General features: G+C 43.5%; 1 protein-coding gene across 1 annotated transcript; it reads right to left on the bottom strand.

The window, feature by feature from the left end:
* Positions 1–1,617: 1,617 nt before the first annotated feature.
* On the bottom strand, positions 1,618–19,035 carry CTH (cystathionine gamma-lyase). Its single transcript, XM_056356208.1, has 12 exons — positions 18,810–19,035; positions 17,239–17,320; positions 16,615–16,710; positions 13,490–13,599; positions 12,719–12,850; positions 10,661–10,718; positions 9,806–9,883; positions 8,426–8,578; positions 8,094–8,215; positions 6,164–6,216; positions 4,808–4,946; positions 1,618–2,374 (listed from the first exon to the last, which is right to left on the bottom strand). The coding sequence occupies exons 1-12, from the start codon at positions 18,999–19,001 to the stop codon at positions 2,354–2,356; spliced, it is 1,236 nt and encodes a 411-aa protein (XP_056212183.1). The 5' UTR covers positions 19,002–19,035; the 3' UTR covers positions 1,618–2,353.
* Positions 19,036–19,851: the final 816 nt, after the last annotated feature.

Genomic DNA, 19,851 nt, shown 5'->3' on the forward strand with positions numbered 1-19,851 from the left:
CAAGAAAGATAGGGACCGGTATGGGAATATAGGGAGTGACAAACTACAAGGCTGAAGCACAGCAACACAATTAGCTACATGGATAGAATGCTTATTTTAGTCATGATAATTAGGGGTGTGAGAACCACGCGCGTTTAGAGACTAATAGCCAATTATATTTCTGCTTTACGAATGTGCATGTGTAGTGTTAGAAACTAATAAAGTTGAGCAGGATGCATAACTCATATTGAGCGTCTTCTTGACTCCGGCGAACCCTTCTTCCAACAGCAGAGTCTTCCATTTTAATTATAACAAACAGCCTTTACCCATCAAAGCTCTGCCTGAGCCCAGGCGCTGTGCCCGCCGACGTGAGGCAGGGCTGCGCCGTTATCTGTAAGCAGATGCACACGGGCACCCTCTGTGCTTGTTCCTGATGCACCATGACACTGTTTGCCATGCAAAGCACAGCCCCGCCACTTCAGACCCGCTTTATCGTCCCAAACCCAGGCTCTAGGATCTCAGCACGCTGCCTGCACAGCGGGCATCCACCGCCGCTCCCCGACCCCTCTGTTGTTGGATCTCCCCCACCACAGCCCCGTCCTGCCCTCGGTGACGTGTCACGCACCTGCACAAATGCTAACACAGCTCATGTGAGGCTCGTAAACGTTTTGAAAGCTGCACTCATAATTATAGATGCAAAAACTTACTTGCTGAAGTGTTTCCATAGACAATAACACCGATGTGCTGCTTATGCTTATGAGTCAAAAACAGACCCGGGCAGCACAGTAACTATTTTTCCTGTACAAGTTAATAAAAAGCTACCTGTGATGTTTCACTGACCTTAGACAGGCTAACACGAGCGACTCAGGATACCCACTCAGACGGCTCAGTGAAATACCTTCACTTCCATCTTGCACTCAGCCTCTGCCCCGACCGCGCAGAAACCCGAGGGCTCAACTCTGCTGCAGCATCAGCAGACAAGTTATCCCTGCTCGGGGTACAGCCGGGGCTCCCAGCGACCGGCTACAGCCCTCTCGCCTCAGCTACAGCCCTCTTGTCTCACTCGCACATGTGTCAGGGTGTCCCATACCATAATCTAAGGCAGCTTTCCATCAGCTGGTGAGCCAAAGTCACCAGACTCACGTTTCGTGTCAGCTCCCAACCTGAGAAAGAAACAAAATGAAAAGAGAACCCCAGAAATTCTAGTTTTCAGTTAGTTTGGGAAGGCTAGGTGTTTTTATCAATAAAGATCTGGGTGGTTAGTCTTGTAACAAATACCTGCAGTACTTGTGGCTCTTTTGTGGTTCTTCAGCAGATATTTAGACAAGAGGCCACGGGGAAGCAGGCAGAAGGGCTGAGCTCTGCCCAGACAACACCTTGCAGGGCACTACAGGCAGCCACTCACCTCCTGTCCCAAGCAAGCAGCACCCTGAGGCACCTGGATATCCCCTGCCTCAACACTGCAATTTGCAGGGTAAGTTGTTATATATTAGAATTTATCACTTTATTTTTTCTTGACAAAAGTAAAAGCATCACTGACATCATTTTTCCATTGGAAAATTCAAACAAATCCAGGGTCATTTCATCATCTGATTTTGAATGCAAGTAGTATACGCAAGTGTTGAAACAAGTAATAGATCAGGGAAATTCAAAGTGTATTTTAAGTAGGATTATTCAAATTCCAAATAAGAATAAAATAATTACTACAATTAACATTACATGATTATTTCTTTTTTTTTTTTTTTTTTTTTGAGTGAAAGAATCCTCTTTAGAAAGTTACCATTGTTTACCAGGTGTTGGACTTCTCTTCATTTTCAATACTCCATAAAACATCAACAGAGGAAAAAGTATTTAAGCACATTTCCAACTTAACTTAAAAAAATTAAAATCTAAGGTAAATCCACAGTTTTAAAGTTGGTTTGCTGGATTAGAAGAGATCAGAAAAACTAACTGTGCATCCTGAGGAGCAACAACACAAACCAACTCTTTTGATCTAACACCCCTGCAGCATGAGCACAACAAATGAGAAACACTGATCTCTGCTGAGAGAACCGGGATTATATTCCTGAGTGTGCATCGTGGCTGCTCTCACAGCTTACTGACTCCATAAATTCCAAAGCCAAAGGATTACAATACACAGAAACAGACCCACAGGAGATCACAGCCTGTGCGCCGCAGTGCATGGTCTATGTCTAGCCAGGTATCAGCAGAATTAACTAACAGCACGCAGTGAGAACTCCCTGGGAATTCAGCATTCGATTGAGCAGATTTAAATCCTCAAAGACAAATCAAAGGAAAATCATCAGCAATTTTGCTTTCCATGTCACCTTCTTTAACCACTTCAATGTTCAAGTCCAAGTTCCCGTTTCAAACGTCAAGCCTTACGGTCTGCAAACTGCAATGAGAAGGAAAAATGAGATCTAATTATGCTATGTGCTTATATTAACCATGCACTTTTTTTTCCTTTTCATAAATAAGATACATTTTTGCATTAGATTATCTTCAAGTTCTGTGCTGCCACATAGAAATACATGCAGTTACTGTTGCTAATTTTTTCCTATCACCAAACAAAGAGAGAGACAAACAATCTCCTGTCTGTACAGTACAAACTACTATCCATCTGCTACGATTGCTGCAGGACTCTAATTTATCCTTTACCCACCAACACCACCATGTTCTCTCACACAGACAAAACTCAGTATTTCAAACACCTTTATTTTTTAATTCTCTTTTTGTGATGCAGGTGCCCACAGGGATATGGAGGTGGCAGAAGAGAACAAGGTCATGCTGAACCTAGTTCTGCCTCGGCCATTGACTTGGAGCTGAGCCAAGGTCCACCAAAGACTGCAAACTCTGTCCTCAGCACTGCAAGGACTCTGAGGAGTCACCAAATCTGCAGAATTCCCACTCAAAGAAAACAGACAGATAAACCAATGAGAGTTACGGTGTTCCTACAGTACAAAAGTACAAGTTGGGAGAAGGGAAGGAGGAAAGTCATGCTTTTTTCATGTAGTTATTTATTAAACTTTATTCCAACACTTGCTGAAGCCCCCCTTCAGTGTGTTGCTGTAGTCCTTGGTTTGTCTCCTTCTCTTTGGCCCCCTTGCCCACCCCACAGCACGGCAGAGCATGCTGCCCTGATGAAACGTTTTCACTGCCCATTAGCAACCTGCCTAATACTGACATTTGCCTGTGTGGGAGCAAGGTGTGATCAAATGGTTACAAAGAGACTAGGAATACATTTAGCACATTTTGTAAATCCAAGTGTTGGACTTCCCAGGAGTGAAATTCTGTATCAGCAAGCAGGATACTTGGGAATGGAGCCTGAAGTTGTAAAGACAGAATAATAAATTTTATGGATGGGATTGCGTGATGGTAGTTGGCAGCTCCCGAGAGCAAAAACTAAGCTTGCAACAAGAACTGAAGACCTAGTACGCATCCTTGAGCAATGGGTATGCTAGGAGCTCCAACAGCATTTGCAAGCACTGGCTGGCACTTTACTCTGGCAGCAATACCTCTGGGCTCTGTCGACCACCAGGATTGGGAAGAAGTTCTCCTTCCTCTCCTCAACATATAATTATACTTATGAAGGTTGGAAGGCTTTTAATCTTCCACTAAAGCTCTGGAGAACAGACAAAATGACAGGTTGAGGCAGAGTGCCTGGGTAGGCTTAAGGCAGCTGGTTCACATGCTTTTCTCACATTCGGATCTAAAGCTGCCATATTTCACACCAAGTGGAATTCTCTGCATACCTGAAGGTCAGTGACCTCCTTCTGGGAAAGAGAAAGGACCTTTCACACGACATGATCTGCTTCCTAGGATCATCTGGGAAACTCACCTCATAAGTTAGCTGCAATTGCAGAAACCAAAGACATTGGCAATGTCCTTACTAAGTCACAGTGTGATAAATACAGAGTGCAGTACGACATGGTACATTCTGCAATGAAATACTAGCACATCAAACTGCAAGTCTGCACCTGTCAAAGGGGATCAATCAGACTGATGTACCGTTCAAAGTCAAGTGCCCATACTTTGTATTTTTTAGCTATGACTAATCCTTTCCAGTAAAAAAGTGATGAAAGTGACTAAAAAAAAAAAAAAAAGAAAGCTTGCAAAAAAACCTATTATTCCTTCAGTCACAGCATTAGCTGATCCAAAGCATAGCACAAATCTGCATAGGACCAAAAGACAATGCACATTTAACCAGCCTCCCCCCTGCACACACACGTGTGTGTATACCTGTACACCTCACATATTTTAGGTGACCTACCTTGAGAAGAAAATTCACTACATGGCACTACATTAATTACCACGTGTAAAGAACAATTTTAATCTATTGTCTGAAATACAGAATTTTGGGTAGAGGAGTGGAAGTAGTGTTTATGAATAAAGTGGCATTAATCAAATATTAGCCTTACTGTCTGGTAGAAGCTCTTTTCTTTAAGCTCCTTAATATATATTACAACCCTCTCTAAAACTACAACATGAAAACTCTGAAGCACACACTAAGCACTTCTACGCCTATATGAGCACCTCCCCTCAGCCTAGCTTCAGCAGCTATCCCCATCACTCAGACACCCAGGATATCCTGTCCGCTGTATTTGAATCTATGTCAATTCAAATTGTGACCAACGGGGATTGTAAAGCTTGCCACACAGAGAAATCTAACAACAAAAGCTTTAAAATGTACACGCACTCTGCAAGGGATGCTTACGAGTAGTTTAAAAATTGAGAAAAGAATTACCAGGAGCCAGTTTAGTGAGAAAGGCACAGGACTAGAAGGGAAATTATTTTTAGAGTGATGGCACTAATGTAACAACCCACTTACTGCAGCTTTCAGAGCTTGATCCAGGTCTTCCAGTAAATCTTCTTCGTCTTCCAAACCAACTGACAGGCGAATTAATGTATCACTGATTCCAAGAGCTTCTCTATCTGCTTTGGGGACTGAAGAGTGAGTCATGATGGCCCTGGAGGAAAAAATTAGCTTTTCTTTCTAAGGAGTTTTTCTATCAGTAAAGACTAAACAAATCTGTTTCCTGCCAGCATCCCCTGAAATTCTATGAAGATTTCACACCTTTCGCATACCACCTGCTGGTCAACCCACAGATGTAAAAAGATTGCATCATCAATTTCCAACAGTTTCTGCAAATTACGTGAACTGCAGACAAGTCAGTGACTGGTATCTCCCAGCATTTCAGTACAGCAAATAAGAAATAAATAAGAAGTGCATAGTTAATCTGGAATTGAAAAGAGAGAAAATAATTTTCTTCTTCCTTCCAGATTTTTTTTTTATTTTTTTTTTTAAGGAAAAACAGAGTATCTACAACCTCTGCTTTGAGCATGTGGAGAAACAGCCATCGCATACCATACAATCTCCAGTACAAAATCTCCTGGTTTTTTAATTATTTTTTTTTTTTACTTCTCCTTTCTCAGATCACTTGTTAAACTGTACCCACTTACATCAAAGAGTTTATTCTCTCCAACTATGGAGGATGCTATCTCTAAGAAGCTATCTCTCCCCGTCTGCTCAGTCAGTGTGACATCCACCAATTTGCAATTACCTTTCGACTGCTTGAGTGTTTTTAAGATTTGCTGTTATTCTAAAACGAGTAACTGACATGATTTAGCATCTAAGTTTAGTCATAACTCTCCATGTACCTTTTTGAACAGCAAATTGGATTTACATAAAGTAATCCAATTCCATAAAAATCCTATTTTTATCCTTTTAACCTAGACAGCTGCAGCTAAGTATTACTAAAATCCCCACAAAATTTACCTGACACGGAGACAGATGCATTTAGGCGCAGCATACTGAACATGCCCTCTTGTGTAAGCAGGCGGCATGGCAGACCTCTTCCCTCAACTACGTGACCAAAGCTGCTCAATACTACTTATTCAAAGACACACCGATTTCTTGGATTTGTTGTCATAACAACAAACTGCGTCTCAGTCCCCTGTTGAAACCAGGAAGCGTGGAAATTCTTTCACCACTGCATCTTATATTCACAAGTCACACTCATTTCTGGAGTAGCCGCTGGGTTTTGTGCTACACAACACACTATCCTTGAATCTCAATTACATGCAAAATATTTTGGCTTTGTGTATTTGAAAATTTTAGAACTCCCACAAGAATTTGTTGTTACACTGCAGCTTTTTTAGACTTTTAAGATGAAGAATGACTTACGGATGCTCTGCCAGGCTTTCATAGCCGCCCAGACTCTCAGCCAGTGCAAAAACCTATGGGAAAAATTGAACATAAGTTAACGGAAGAAGTGTAAGGTTATGAATGCTTAGAAAGAGACAGTTAAGGAAGAAGGAACATTTAGGGGCACTTTTTTTCCCCCCTAGGTTTTTCTATAATAACTTTTAAATTATAAAAGGTATTACCTGTAATTAGGAAAAAACGTGCACACTTAGCAGGTAAGAGCTAATAATATTTAAAACAGACTTGTCCTAAAAAGGGTCTGAAGAGACACTGATGCAAAACTAAATTAAAATATGTCCGTGTTGAGCAAATATAACTCAGGAGTAGTTCCTACAATGCAATGCAAGGGCAGCAACAGAGGAAGAAATGCAGAAGGGGCAACGCACAACGTGAGGGAGCAGGTTCTGTCTAGGCACCACCAGAGTTTACATTCTGTTCAGAGGAAGGATAGTGCAGGCTGCCTGAACAAAGTAAGACTCAGATCTCAAAAGTTTCACTTACGGTTTAAGTGATTATATCCTGTCCTTACATACTGTTCTTTCAGCATCACTCATCACTGTTCATATTTAACACCTATGATTTTTCAGGCTGGCAGATGGCAGACTTGATGCAGAGAAAACCCCAAATATTTAAGATTCTTCCCATAAGGCTGAACAGATTTTTTTCACTCCTTGGGCCTGATGGTTAGTTCAGTATTTTGAAAACCAGCCTAAATTTCTCAGTGCCTAACAGGACCAGCGTTTGTGAAATGCTTCCTGTTCGGTAAGGGGTTTTTTTAGTAACTGATCTTTGAATTGCAAACATATTCCTAGATGACAGAAAGGCTCTCTAGAGAGCCAGCTGCACTCATACACTGATTCACAATTTGTCTGCTATGAATGCACTTACTGCCCTCAACATTTCCCTGCTGTCCCAGTCGTTCACGTGCACTTTTTTCCCCTTAAAAAAACTCAAAAAACTAAACAACTAAACCTTTCAACCAAATAATCCTCATCTCAGCCTGGTTTAAGGCAATAGCTTTAATTTTGTACTGACCTAGCAATACACGGATGGTTATCCAAGTCAAAGGGCTGAAGTGAATATACTCACAAGGGACTACTTCTCCTGGAACATATTCCCTGATACTTCTTGTCAAAGCTGGTAGATCTACAGTGCCAGGATTAAATGCTCTCTCTCTCATGTAAAAGGCCATTTTTGGGGAAAAAAAATATTTTTAGTATACTAATTTTCAGTTGATGACATTAGCTGGCAAGTAAGATAGGGAAGAGAAGGACGTTCTAATTTACCTGTGTCAATTATTACTGATTTGTTTTTCCAGGAAAAAAAAACCAACCAGAAAAACCACAAGAGCAGGGTACAAATTAACCAGAGATCAAGACTAGCAAACACATTAAAGAGTACAGGCAGAATTAATGCAGTGCAGAGACAAACCCAAAAGCCTATGGTTTAGGTAAAACAAACAACTATTCTCCAAACTGAGGGACTCCGTCTTTGCTTCATGATTCATGTCATTTCTCAATGGGTTTTTCTCTTGATGAGTACTTTGAAATATTACAATAATATTACACCAGCCACAGCTTCTCTGCTTCCAAATCCTACAGGTATTTTTGCAAAAGGCTGGTATGCAGGCCCTTTATTAGAAGGAATGCCTGGGCTAACCTGGATATACTACACCCTAATGTGCAAACAAATACTTCAAATGAGCTGAGGCATCCTTTTCTTCCCTCTCATTAGCCTCCCATTTACAAATAATCTATTATTTAGAGATGGTTACACCCAAAAGACTTCAGGAGCCTTGCAAGTACAGAAAAAGACCCCCCGCCCTAAGAAAAAACACTTCCTTCCATTATCGCCCTCAGGTAGACACTCTCACGTCCCTCTAAGGTAGTGTGTATTTACTGCCATTTACCTTTAAATTCTTGAGAAAGGTAGTAGCATGTTCAAGATTTCCTTTAACATAAAAGGCGACCATCCCAGGACAGCCAGTACACTGCCGCTTGAACAACTCATGCTGAGGGTGTGAAGGCAAGCCTGAAATTTGTAAAAGTTGCTTTAAGTTAATTACCATCACTTCAAAGGGTAACGCAGCTCACCCTCAGCTATGGAGAAACAGCCCATTGCTGGGGTGGACACCTAACCCAGAGTCACTGAACGTGGAGGGTGCACAAACGACACGTAGTATTACAGCATTCAAATCCACCACTCTAAGACGTCACCTGCTCTGAAGTCTTGCCAACCTACCTGGGAAAATTACTTTAGCCACCAGGGAATGCGACTCAAGAAATCGAGCAACTGCTAATGCATTGTGGAAATGTTGTTTCATCCGGATTTGCAGTGTCTTCAAACCACGATTGCACAGGTAACAGTCAAAGGGAGATGGAACAGCTCCAAGAGCTACAGAAATTGAAACAAAATTCCACATAAAATAAAGGGTTGGTGGTTTGGTTGTTGTTTGTTTTTTTTTTTTCCCCAGTAAAACTAATTTCCAAAATTTATAAAGTTAGAAAAGATGAGTGGAAAGACATTTGATATAATCTGTCTTCCTCATCTCTCACACATAGGAATCCAATTAATGAGCTGAATTAATAAGCTGAAGACTCAAAGATTAAATTCATTAGACACAGTATACCTTTACTCTTTCTGTTGTAGGCAGAGGGCAGACAGAATATTATCCAGAGATCTATTCATTACAATTAAGAGGCAGTAAAATTGTTAAAATCAACCTCAGAGAAAAAAACACCAATGTAAGAAAATTCTGCATTAGTCATATCTGATGTGTGAAATGAGTTTAAAAAAACCCAGGTGTACTTGACACGAGTTAGATGGAAATAAATAAAGACATAATTTAAATATTTGTATGCCTCTTCATGCATGACTTCCTGTGAATAGAGGAAACAATGCTTTTTCTGCCATGGTCTTAACTATAACCTAAAGAGAGACTTTGTAAGCAGTCACGCCTCTCGTAACGGCAGGTGCTGCCCAGGGGAGGCAGACCGCAGCCACTCTGCACCCGATGCTTTCGGGAAGTGCCACATCTGCCTCTGCGCACAGGCACAGAGCATGGGCAGAGCTCTCTGTGCCACACCAGCGTGTGGCTCCGGGAAGTGCACCACAGAGACACTCCACGGCTCAGTCCTGCCTTGGGAGCTGCAGGGTACCCTCTTTTCAGGGGAAAGCAGACAAAGAGGGGAATTAGTCCTGCAGCGGAGTCCTGCCTGCATTCAAGCACCTGCCACCACACAATTCATCCCACTCACCAGCCCCTGGTGAACAAACGTTCAACAAGCCACACTGCTCTCAGCATTTTTCTAGCAGCAGTTAGAAAGTAGAGACCAGTGTCATTAACTTTATTTGAGCGAGAAGCCACAGAGGCACACCAAAAGCCATCATGTTTGCATAAGGCCACCCTACACACTGGTGAAAGCCAGGGAAGAGAATTCAGGTTTCTTACATCTGCTTTACCACTTTCTCTCCAGTCATTTACACTCCTGCACACCGAAATACCCAAGCTACACCTCTAGGTAAGATTTCATACTTGCACATACGTACCATGCTTCCCATTATGAGCTGGTATATTTGAATAGGATTCATTTCAAGATACTTCCTATAATGACTACTCACAGTTTTGTAAGAACTTGAGCCTTTCGTAGAGGTCATCACAGTTTACTGAAACAAGTCCCATTACAACATCACTATGCCCTAAAAATGCAAGAAGACAAGAACAGAATCAGACACTCCATCTGCTCTAGGGTTCTGCCACAAACCCCCATTACCTCAGTCTTGGTGCTAACACAGTCCCATTTTTGTGAGACAGAGGGTTCCTTCTCATTGCTACAGCCATCCTTCCTGTGCAGCACGTGAATCCTAAGGCAAACCTCAGCTTTTTCTAGAGCTCTGCTGTGTGCTGCATGCATGCCCCCAGACACTTCCCAAGCCCACCGCAGCTAGCTGCCAGAAAGCAGGACATTGTACAGGAGCAGTGTGTCCTGCGGAGCAGCACCAGGCTGCCGTCTTAGCAAGAGCAAACACCAGCCCGAAAGCTTCCACTTCCATCCGCGCTGACAGGGATGCGTGGTTACAGCACAGCCACAGTCATGTTAGCTCCAAGACTGGACTCTTTGGGAAACAACACCCTGAATGTGCTTTTGGACAGGCTCCAACACAGCCGTGTAAAACCTTCTTTGAACTTCAATATAATCTCTGGTAGTTGCCTTCTCCTGAAGCCACTTGCTTTGTTGTAGTCAAATTAAAGGCAACATGGCTATATACACCTCTAGCTCTATTACCCAACGTCAGGTCAATATTCCTTCTCCCAGGGACAGTTTAGGAGCTATGAAGACTAATGGTCTATTCAATGGTCTACCTCAAATGGTCCATCTAAGAATTACTGGCAGACACATTGACTTTGATGAACTGCCCACAACCAGAATTGCTTTTAAATAGCCAGCCTGAGTTGTGTTGAACTCACATACTTACCATTCATGTATTTGGTTGCAGAATACATACAAATATCAGCCCCCAGAGATAAAGGACGCTGAAATAAAATGAAAAGAATAGGTCCAGTCAAAGCTTGCATGCACTCTGGTTCATTTCAAGCTATTCCAGAAAGGCTGTGGTCCACCACAGAAAATTACAATAGGTGGAGAAATTAAAAAAAAAAAAAAAGCCACAAAAACTTAACGCCTTAAACACAAATCCTGAGGAATGAAGACAGATGGAGTATGTGACAAAAATAACAGTTCAGGAAAGCATTCTGAATTCAGGATAAGCACAATAAAAAGAACCACAATAAAATATGATTTAAAAGCACTGGTCTAATTCCCACCAGCTTCAGAGAGAGGAGTGAGTAAGTACATCTAATGTACAGTCCACTCATATTTGTGAAAAAAAAAATAGTTATATTGCTTGGCTAAGGAAGAGATAACTAATGGTATTTACTCTAAAGTATATTTCCTTAGAAAGATGAAGACCTCAATGCAGCCTGCAAAGCAAAAAAAATTGCATCATTTTCTAGGTATCAGCATTGGTGATTCTGCACTGAAAGCACAACTGAAAACCTGAAGAAAGTGCAAAGGATTTCGTTTGCCAGGTCCCTCTTCCCTAACCTCCCAGCTTTCCTCCCAGAAGCCTTTTTAAGGCGAGGCAAACAGAGATGTTGGCAGCCATGAAGTAATGAACAAATCTGTCACTAAGTTAAGGACTTTGCACATAATATAAGCACATTAAGTAGACCGAAGAGTATCAGTACGTTAAAAGGTAACGAAGCAGATTTAGAATGAAAGACTGTGGCTGTCAGATAAACATGGATGTCTATTCAAGGAACGTGGATAAAGTTCATTCCCAATGCACAGCCAGGAGAACAGTAGCATAAACACCAGTGCCTTTTACATTCAATATTGCTATATAAATCACTCTACAATTATGATCATCTTAGTACAGTGTATCGGCAGCAGTCCAGAGGGGTTTACAGGCATTACTTGCTATGCTTACTGGAATTAATCTTTACAACTGACTTTCTCTTAGCACCAGGCCAATAAAAGCTACTTTAACTAGCTCATATACCCAGATGCTCACTTTTTTTTCTTCACACACATCTTTCTGAAGCAACACACATTGTGATGCGGGGTGTGGAAATCACCAAGCCTTTGATGTGTACAAGACACACTCAAGTGCTGCTTTAGCTAAGCATTGGTGCTTTCCGTAAAGCTCTCTTAATTTATGAAGAGCTCAGTACCCTTAATACAAACAAAGACACCTTGCCTTCTGCGCTCATAAAGAAGTTTTACTTTAGACCTAAAATACAAGGGATTAGCTTGGTCTCCTGGGAAATATACATGAGTATTTCTAGCCCACATTAACATGAGTAAGACTTCAAAGTTTATTCTGAATGATTTTTGGAACTTAAGAAATTGTCTTCACTTTGTGTATTCTAAAACCAGAAAAGTTAGGCCAGTTGCTCAAGATCAAAATTACATGTACGTGTTTCTAAGCCATATATTCACCAAAATATTGAAGAAAAAGGTAACCTGAATATCTCAAAGAACGATTTAACAGTTTTCTTGTTTTCATTTTTTCTTCCACTACTTTTTAGAATATCAAGTGGTTCAGAACAGATCATAAAGAGCATATAAAAAAGAACCAGCATAAAAAAGCCAAAGTTAGAAAACAGGACACTCGTTTTAACAGGACTGTTGATTTCCAGCAGTGAAAACTAAAAAATATGATTTTTGAATGACAGAGAAGCCATCCTCCCAAGGGCTTACCCGACTGTCCTGATACAGTGTGTTTATTGGGCTGCTGAGCTATCTTGGCTTTGCTGGTATCATACTGGTATATGGCTAGCTACAAAATACTATGCATACCACATTTACTGGTGTAAACAGCAGCAGTACACGGGGTGCATTTAGAAACAGGACAGGTAATTTTACAGCGTGTAGATCAAATCTAAAGTTCCTTGGTGGTGCTTCCTTTTCAAAAATGTATCTTCGCATACACTGAAATAATGGGGTAATTGTAAAGAAATAAAGTGCTTACCTGGAAATATGCAGACATAAAAGTGTTGTCTACCACTAGAAGAACATCTTTATGCTTATGCACTACAGCTGCACAGGCCCGAATGTCAATGACCTTCAGCGTGGGGTTTGTGGGCGTTTCAATCCAAACAAGCTGCAGTAGTTCAACAGCACAAAACATCAGCTTAGAGATTTTACAATGATGGTGATGATACGTGCGTAAGTCACAAGTGCTTTTAAATACTAACTCATTGAGCGTCAGCTCCCCTTGCAGGTTTGCAGAGTGGAAACAAAGCGTCCCTACTGAAGAAAGGCAAGGTTTCTTGGGTGAGATAATATTCTCCAAAAAACCCAACTGATACGTGGGAAGAACATCAAAGCTTTTGAAAACCTAAGTGCATCACATCTGAAGAAGGCTTGACATAGCCAGATATGCCAAATTCTGTAAGCCTTTTCCAGCTGAATTATCTTCCACTAGAGCAGGGGATTATCTACTCCAGTTCTGTGGAACTCCTCCTCCTCCAACCTTGGGGCTTCCTCTGTTCTTTCTTACCTTTTCCTACCTCTCTTCCTCTCTGGTGTTTTTTGCCCTTTTTAAAATGTTTTCAATGATGCACTGCAAATGTCACCCACCAAGTGGCCTGCAGTGAGGATGTGCTGGAGTCAGCTGTGCCCCAACCTGTCCCTGCAAAGGCCACCCCTGCTTCACACATACACCCAATACAACAAGAGCAACAACAAAATTATTTAACGACATTAAGCAAGTAAGTTCAGCAATTTCCCTCTCCCCTACCTTGGTCTCTGGTGTAATTGCAGCTTCCAGGCATTCCATTTTTGTGCAATCCACAAAAACTACATTCAAACCCAGTTTCATGGCTACTTCCCTGAAGTATCTGTTTGTTCCTAAAAAAAACCCGCAAGCAAAACAAAACAAAACAAAGACACACAAAATGAAACAACTTCCTTAACCTTCCTTCAGCAGCCTCCAGTCTCTTTTACACATCCATGGAAAGTTAGGAGTACAGTTTTATGCCATACACCACAAAAGACACAGTAGTATTTTTTTATTTCTAAAAAGTTTAAAGCTTGCTGTAGTTTTAAACACCATGGAAAAGTAATAATGGGAAATAGGGTATGCGAGTGATTCATGAAATACTGTCAGCTAATAGCTGTTCGTTTGTTTTGGGTTTTTTTTTTTTTAATCAGAAAATTTAATAGAGCCCTTTCAGTTTACCTGCTTCTAATCTTTCCTCCAGCACTTCACCATGCACAAGCTAGCAGTTCCAGTTTTTATATCCTCCTTCCCCCATCCCCCTTTTAATAACTTTTTTCCACCACATTTTCAAACAACTTTTTCTATTTAATAAGCTTAATTGAGAATCTGGGAGAAGAAGAACTGAGGGGAAGACTCCAGCTACTGTTTTTCTTATCGTTACATTAAATAAACACATAGTGAGGAACATAAAGTAATTATTTCCTTCCTTTCTGTCTTTGAAGCCTTTCATTGAAAAGATTAGAGGAAGAAACCAGAAGCAACTTGCTGATCACTAGACATGCAACATACTGACTATCTGGCAACACTGCTGGATTAAAAATTAATTTATTATGTCTTTCTGCCAAGGTTATTCAACATTTACTCACTTACGCAAAACAGCAGTTTGCCACCTAGCCACCAAATCATAGAACATGCAGGGTATGATTCTGTGTGCCAAATGCCACACGTGAATGATGTTCTTTTTTTTTTTAAAGGAAACACTTCTATTTCTACAATATACTATATATTACTTTCTCTCTTGTGCTGTAAGAAGTTTATTCAAGCATGGGAAATTTTCACATAGGCCGTCAACAATACAAATACAAATGACAGAAAAGCTGCTTTATAGCAGTCTACATACTTTTAATAATAGCACACTACAAAAAACCTTGGATGGAAAAGAGAGGCGACACCCAAAGTAGCCCTTTTAAGAAGTTACAGTGATGGCTCAGGATTCACAGGTTCCAACTACCTACAGCTCCTCACGCATCTATAGACACGGCCCATGCAATTTCAGCACTGCCCGAGAGCTTTTAGTTTTCTTTTGCTGTTTTTTCTGACAACCTTGAATACTGCAGGCTCATTTGAGTTAGAAGAACAGTACTGCTTTCCTATCCAACCAGGCTTTTTACAAAAAAAAAACAAAACAAAAAAACAAACAAAAAAACCCCACCAAAACCCAAAACCCACACTAAAAGCTTACCAAAGTTAGTGCACCCTTGAGGTAGCAGGGACACGCACCAGCACGCAGCACCCAGTGACTCAAAGGTTGCTGTTACAGGGCTGAAGTACGAAAGGCTGCACAGGGCAAGCATGGTGGAGGAGTAAACCCCACACAGCAAAAAGGAGTCAGCACAGGCGACAGTGAGAAAGTGACTGACAAAGGACCAGGCTGCAGCGTGCAAGAATGCAAGCAAGAGAGATGACTAGGACAGCCAAAAGAGCACAGCCTAGGAGAAAAACAAGCAGGGACTTAGGGGACAAGGAGCCCCTAATATCCAAGGGAAGAATGAAGGGGCTGAACACCTTGTTCAGCAAGTGGCGTATCTACAGATCTACCGGTATATCGGCAGCCAGTGGCATAGCTACAGATGTACCATGTCATGGGGTGTGAAGTCTACCGAATAAGGCTGTCCATGGGGAATCCAGTCTCTTTGCAACAAAAGTACAAAAAAAATTCAGAGAAGAAACAAAGAACCTCTGCAGAAATCACCGCAGACTGAGGCTTTAATGAGCAGGTGAACTGGTCTGGCTTGAAAAAATACACCTATGGGCCTTTCTGAAGTGAGGAACTGATAATAAGCTTTGACCAAGTGAATTTGATTTACTGAGTTCAGCAGTGGGAAGACCATGAATTAAAGGAGCAGATTGTCAGCAGGCATTCCTGCTGTCTTTACTCAACTTGGCTCCAGATGTACTTTGGAGAAGAGCTATCTGGCACGACAGAACCAAGACACTAAAAGCAAATGGGTGTATGTATATTTGATGTGCACAAGCTTAGGGAACTGACTGGCAAACAGTAATTATTCTTAGAAATGGGAAAGGTAATTAATCTTGCTAAAAGGTTTTCCAGCTATTGCTTGGGAAAATGCCACCTGTTGCTGGCCTCCCTAGCCTTCCTCTGAAAACAAAGCAGACCATCTCTTTGTGCCAAGGTCTTAAAGCAGAGGGAGACAACAAGCTTCGCTGATCAGTGAAATACAGGAGTGTGGCACTGAGGACACCGATCATTACAGGGCATCCTGGCAGACTTCCCTACTAGGGACTTTTCAGTGGCATCAGCGTTTTGAAGGACTTTGGCAGAGGTGGATGCACTCTGTTATCAAGGAGATTCTTGGAAGAACGGATCAAAAAAGGCCCCAAAAAACTACGCAAGATCAAAACCTAATAGCGGGCTGCAACATCACCAAAGCATTCAGAAGACACAGGCATAACAGATGCAAGCTGTGCCTTCAGGGATGATGGCAGAATAGTTGTCTGAAACAGTCCAGACAAGATGCTGGTTGGTAAAGGGTCAAACCTAGAAAAGGAATAGCAGAAATACCGGAAGCTGGAAAGCTCTGCTATGCTGGACTGCAGAGGGTCCTGCTGTCCAAACAAATCTGTGCAAAGCTAGGATGTTGCTATTTTCCCCTCATTCAAGCATATATTACTAGTTAGCTATGTTTTTTTAAAACTTCCATGTTGTGTGGCAGAATCTTTCAATGTTTGAATTGCTAACACCAAAATCAGACAGGAGTGTTCTTGCATTCTCATTAAGTGAAAAGGCTTTAAAGAAAAGCAAGGTCCTATGTGGGAAATTCAGAAAGTTCAGGACAATCAGAAACAGCTACATTTAATCATATGCACAATGAAGATCAAAAACACGCTTGTGCTTTACATACCTCCATAGACATCATCCATGCAGATAATCATATCCCCTGCCTTTAACAGGTGAGTAATATTCAAAGTAGCAGCTAAGCCAGAAGCATAAGCTAAACCTAAAACAGAAAAGAGTAAGTGGCAGACAGACTGTATTTTAATGTGATACAACCTTGTCAAACTTGCCTCCACTTTCCTCACTTTGCTTTTAAAAGGAACCTGTTCTGTCACTCTCACGCTATCGCGCTCGTTAAGTGAATTCAGTAAAAGCAGCAGCCTGATTTTACAGAGCAGAACCCAGGACAAGCACTGGTAACAGCCTGGGGACAGCTGCTGCCTAGCTCCCGCTCCCCACCGCATTCAGTGCTGCGGCACAAGGACGGATTCAGTTTAGCTCAGGTGTCAAGTGCAGCAAGAAGCACTACAGAAAACCCAATGATTGAGCTGGACTTTCCTGAACAGTGTCGGACTCTTCACACCACAAAGCAGCTCTGGCCTATGGCCCTTAGTCAGAAGCTGTGAAAGCCTTGCTGTGATACAACTGCTGATGACAACTCAGTGTCCCTGCTCCCCAAGTTATGCCTACTGTAGACGGTCAGGAGACACACACGCTTACATCTTGCTTGAGGAACCTATTAATTGCTTACAGTATTTCGCTCCATCTAGTGCTGCTACAGCCTTCTCCAGGCAGTTCCGTGTAGGGTTTCCACTCCGGCTGTATTCAAAACCCTATTGTGAAAGCAAGAAACAAATGTAAGAGAGAGAGCACCGAGAAAGTTTTGTACAGTAATAGTCCCAGGTTCCTTAAAAAGCCCTCACTCTCAACACTGAGGTTATGCATCCACCTCCTCCAAGAACAGCAGGCTGGTTTTCTGGCTATATCAAGCTGCTGCACACAACATCTGATCAGGCAGCCCCAACCTGAAAATGGTTTCTAGGGGTGCGCTGGGGCAAGTGTCCCATCTCCACAATGCTGTGCTTGAAAGATGCTACAGGGTACTGGCCAGGGCCCTGTACCCATCAGAAGTTCTTAGAAGCTCAAATGTTTTCCTCGCATGCAATCAGACCAAGTTCCATGTTTCACTGCAACAGCTTTTATGCAAATACTGAGAAATTTTAATGAGAAAAAAGAACACTCATGCATGTACGGGTGCATTTGTTACAGAGAGAACCCAGCTACACATCCTGGTATTTGCGTACTTTCAGGATTTCTGTTTAATGACAACTTCATCGTGTTCAGGAATCTGGCAGACCACCCTCGGAGCTTCGGGCAAGAATGTGGCCACTCTGTCATCAGTCAGTGAGCTCAGCAGCACGTGGCTCCTCCTTCTGTGGTCTTCAACACAGCTGCCTACTTACAAGCATTCTCAATTTTAGTCTGTGTATGTGATTTTGTGTGGAATCAAAGATCACAAGGCAAATTCCTACTGCCCAACCAGCAGAGCGTGATGTTCAGACTTCAGGTTCAGAACAAGTACTGATTTATGAGCTGCAGCTTCGTGCCATTTCCCTCCTACGTGCACAGTAGCCATCAGAAATTTCATGATAGTTCAACACAAACACTTCCAGTACAATTCACCCACAAAATACTTGAGAAATATTCATTCGGTGTGGAAGGACAACTGAAGCAGCCTCTTACACAATCTCTGTAAATGAGAAAACGCGTTCTGCCAGGGCCCAGCAGCCAAGTGAAGCATCGTCAGCAGAGACTGCGGGGAAGCCCCCAGCCGCACACAAACCACCCGGCCAGGGCCTGAGCCCTACCATGCTCAGCACCTGCTGAGGCTGCAGGGCGCTGGGTGCTCCTGGAGCATCACCCCAGACGTGCCTTCCAGCCCACTGCAGGGGCAGCCGTGGCTTCCAGCGGGAAAAGCGTGTTTGGCTGCTGTTCATGAGCTAGCAGGAGGGAAAGCATGGCTATGCACTGCAAACCGGGAGCCCCCCTCCCCCTCCCCTTCTCCTTCCTATTTCCTTCTCCCTCTACTTCTCCATCCCTTCTTGTCCCGACTCCTTCTTCCTTCCCTTCTCCTCCTTCCCTGCCGTCTCCCCGGACCTCCCCGGCCGGCCAGCACCGCCCGAGGCCAGGCCACGCCGGACCGGGCCATGCCGGGCCGCACCCCCTGACCCGGGCCGAGCGCCACGTCTGTGACCCCAGGCCCCCTGCCCCGGCTGGCGGGGCCAAACCCGGGCCCGGTGCTCTGCCGGCGGCCGCACTCACCGTGTGCTGCCCGGGGGCCTGCTGCTTGAAGGTAGTGGAGAGGGAGATGGGTGGCACCACGGCGGCCGAGCGCCACTGCTCGGGCTCCTGCCCGGCGTGGATGGCCTGCGTGGCGAAGTGCGCGAAGGGCGGCAAGAAGCCGACCGGCAGAGACCCCCGCCGCACCGCATCCCGCACCCCGCCGCGCTCCATGGCCGCTCTCCCGCTCCCGCCGGCACCGCCGCCGCAACGTGGGGCCCGGCGTGGGCGGGGCCTCGCCGCCGCCCTCCCATTGGCTGGGGTGGGCGGGGCCGGGCCATTGGCTGGGGTGGGCGGGGCCCGTGGGGCCGCCGCGGCCGCCTAGCGGCAGGGGAGCCGCCAAACGGCGCCCCGGTGGCCCATCAGCTCAGACGCACCGGTGCGGGGCCACGCTGCCGAAATCCGTACGGCTGGAGAACTTCTTCCCCCGTCTCTTGCAGTTCAGGCTGAATTTGAAATCATTTTCATACCATCTGCAGGTAAATGTAGAGCAAAACGGAATCTTAAGTGAAAGAAATGCAGCGATTGGCCTCAAGTCTGTTTTCCAGCCTTGGCGCACAGGAGAGAGCTGAAATGTAGGATGGGGGAATTTTAATCCTGTGGTGACAAACATGTTTCCCGTAGGCCTGTGGAAGATGGCGACAGAGATGCCACAGGCAAAGCTGTGCTGTGAACCCACCATACTGCCAGGACACCAGGTCGCTAAGCTCCAGGTGGCCAAGTGAATCTCAGGATCATAAAGTGTCCATTTTCCCTTTATAATAATTTCTATTATGAAATTCAAGATAGTCAAGCTGAGACAAAGGAGAAAAATGGAATTATTTCCTTGTCATACAAAATTTCTTCCTCCACCTCCAGTTTCACATTATGGTTATCTGTGTAGATAACAGCCACAAAAGACTGTTGTGGCTATTTCTGGAGGAGGTTGTCCCATTCGTGGGTGCCCAGGTCTTTGGTGCTACTACTCCTTTCACAGACATGGACCCTCACCCTGATATCCCCCCAACTGGCTGCTGAGGCATTT

The sequence above is a fragment of the Falco biarmicus genome, chromosome 11 (assembly GCF_023638135.1).
Source record: "Falco biarmicus isolate bFalBia1 chromosome 11, bFalBia1.pri, whole genome shotgun sequence".
In the NCBI taxonomy this organism is placed as follows: Eukaryota; Metazoa; Chordata; class Aves; order Falconiformes; family Falconidae; genus Falco; species Falco biarmicus.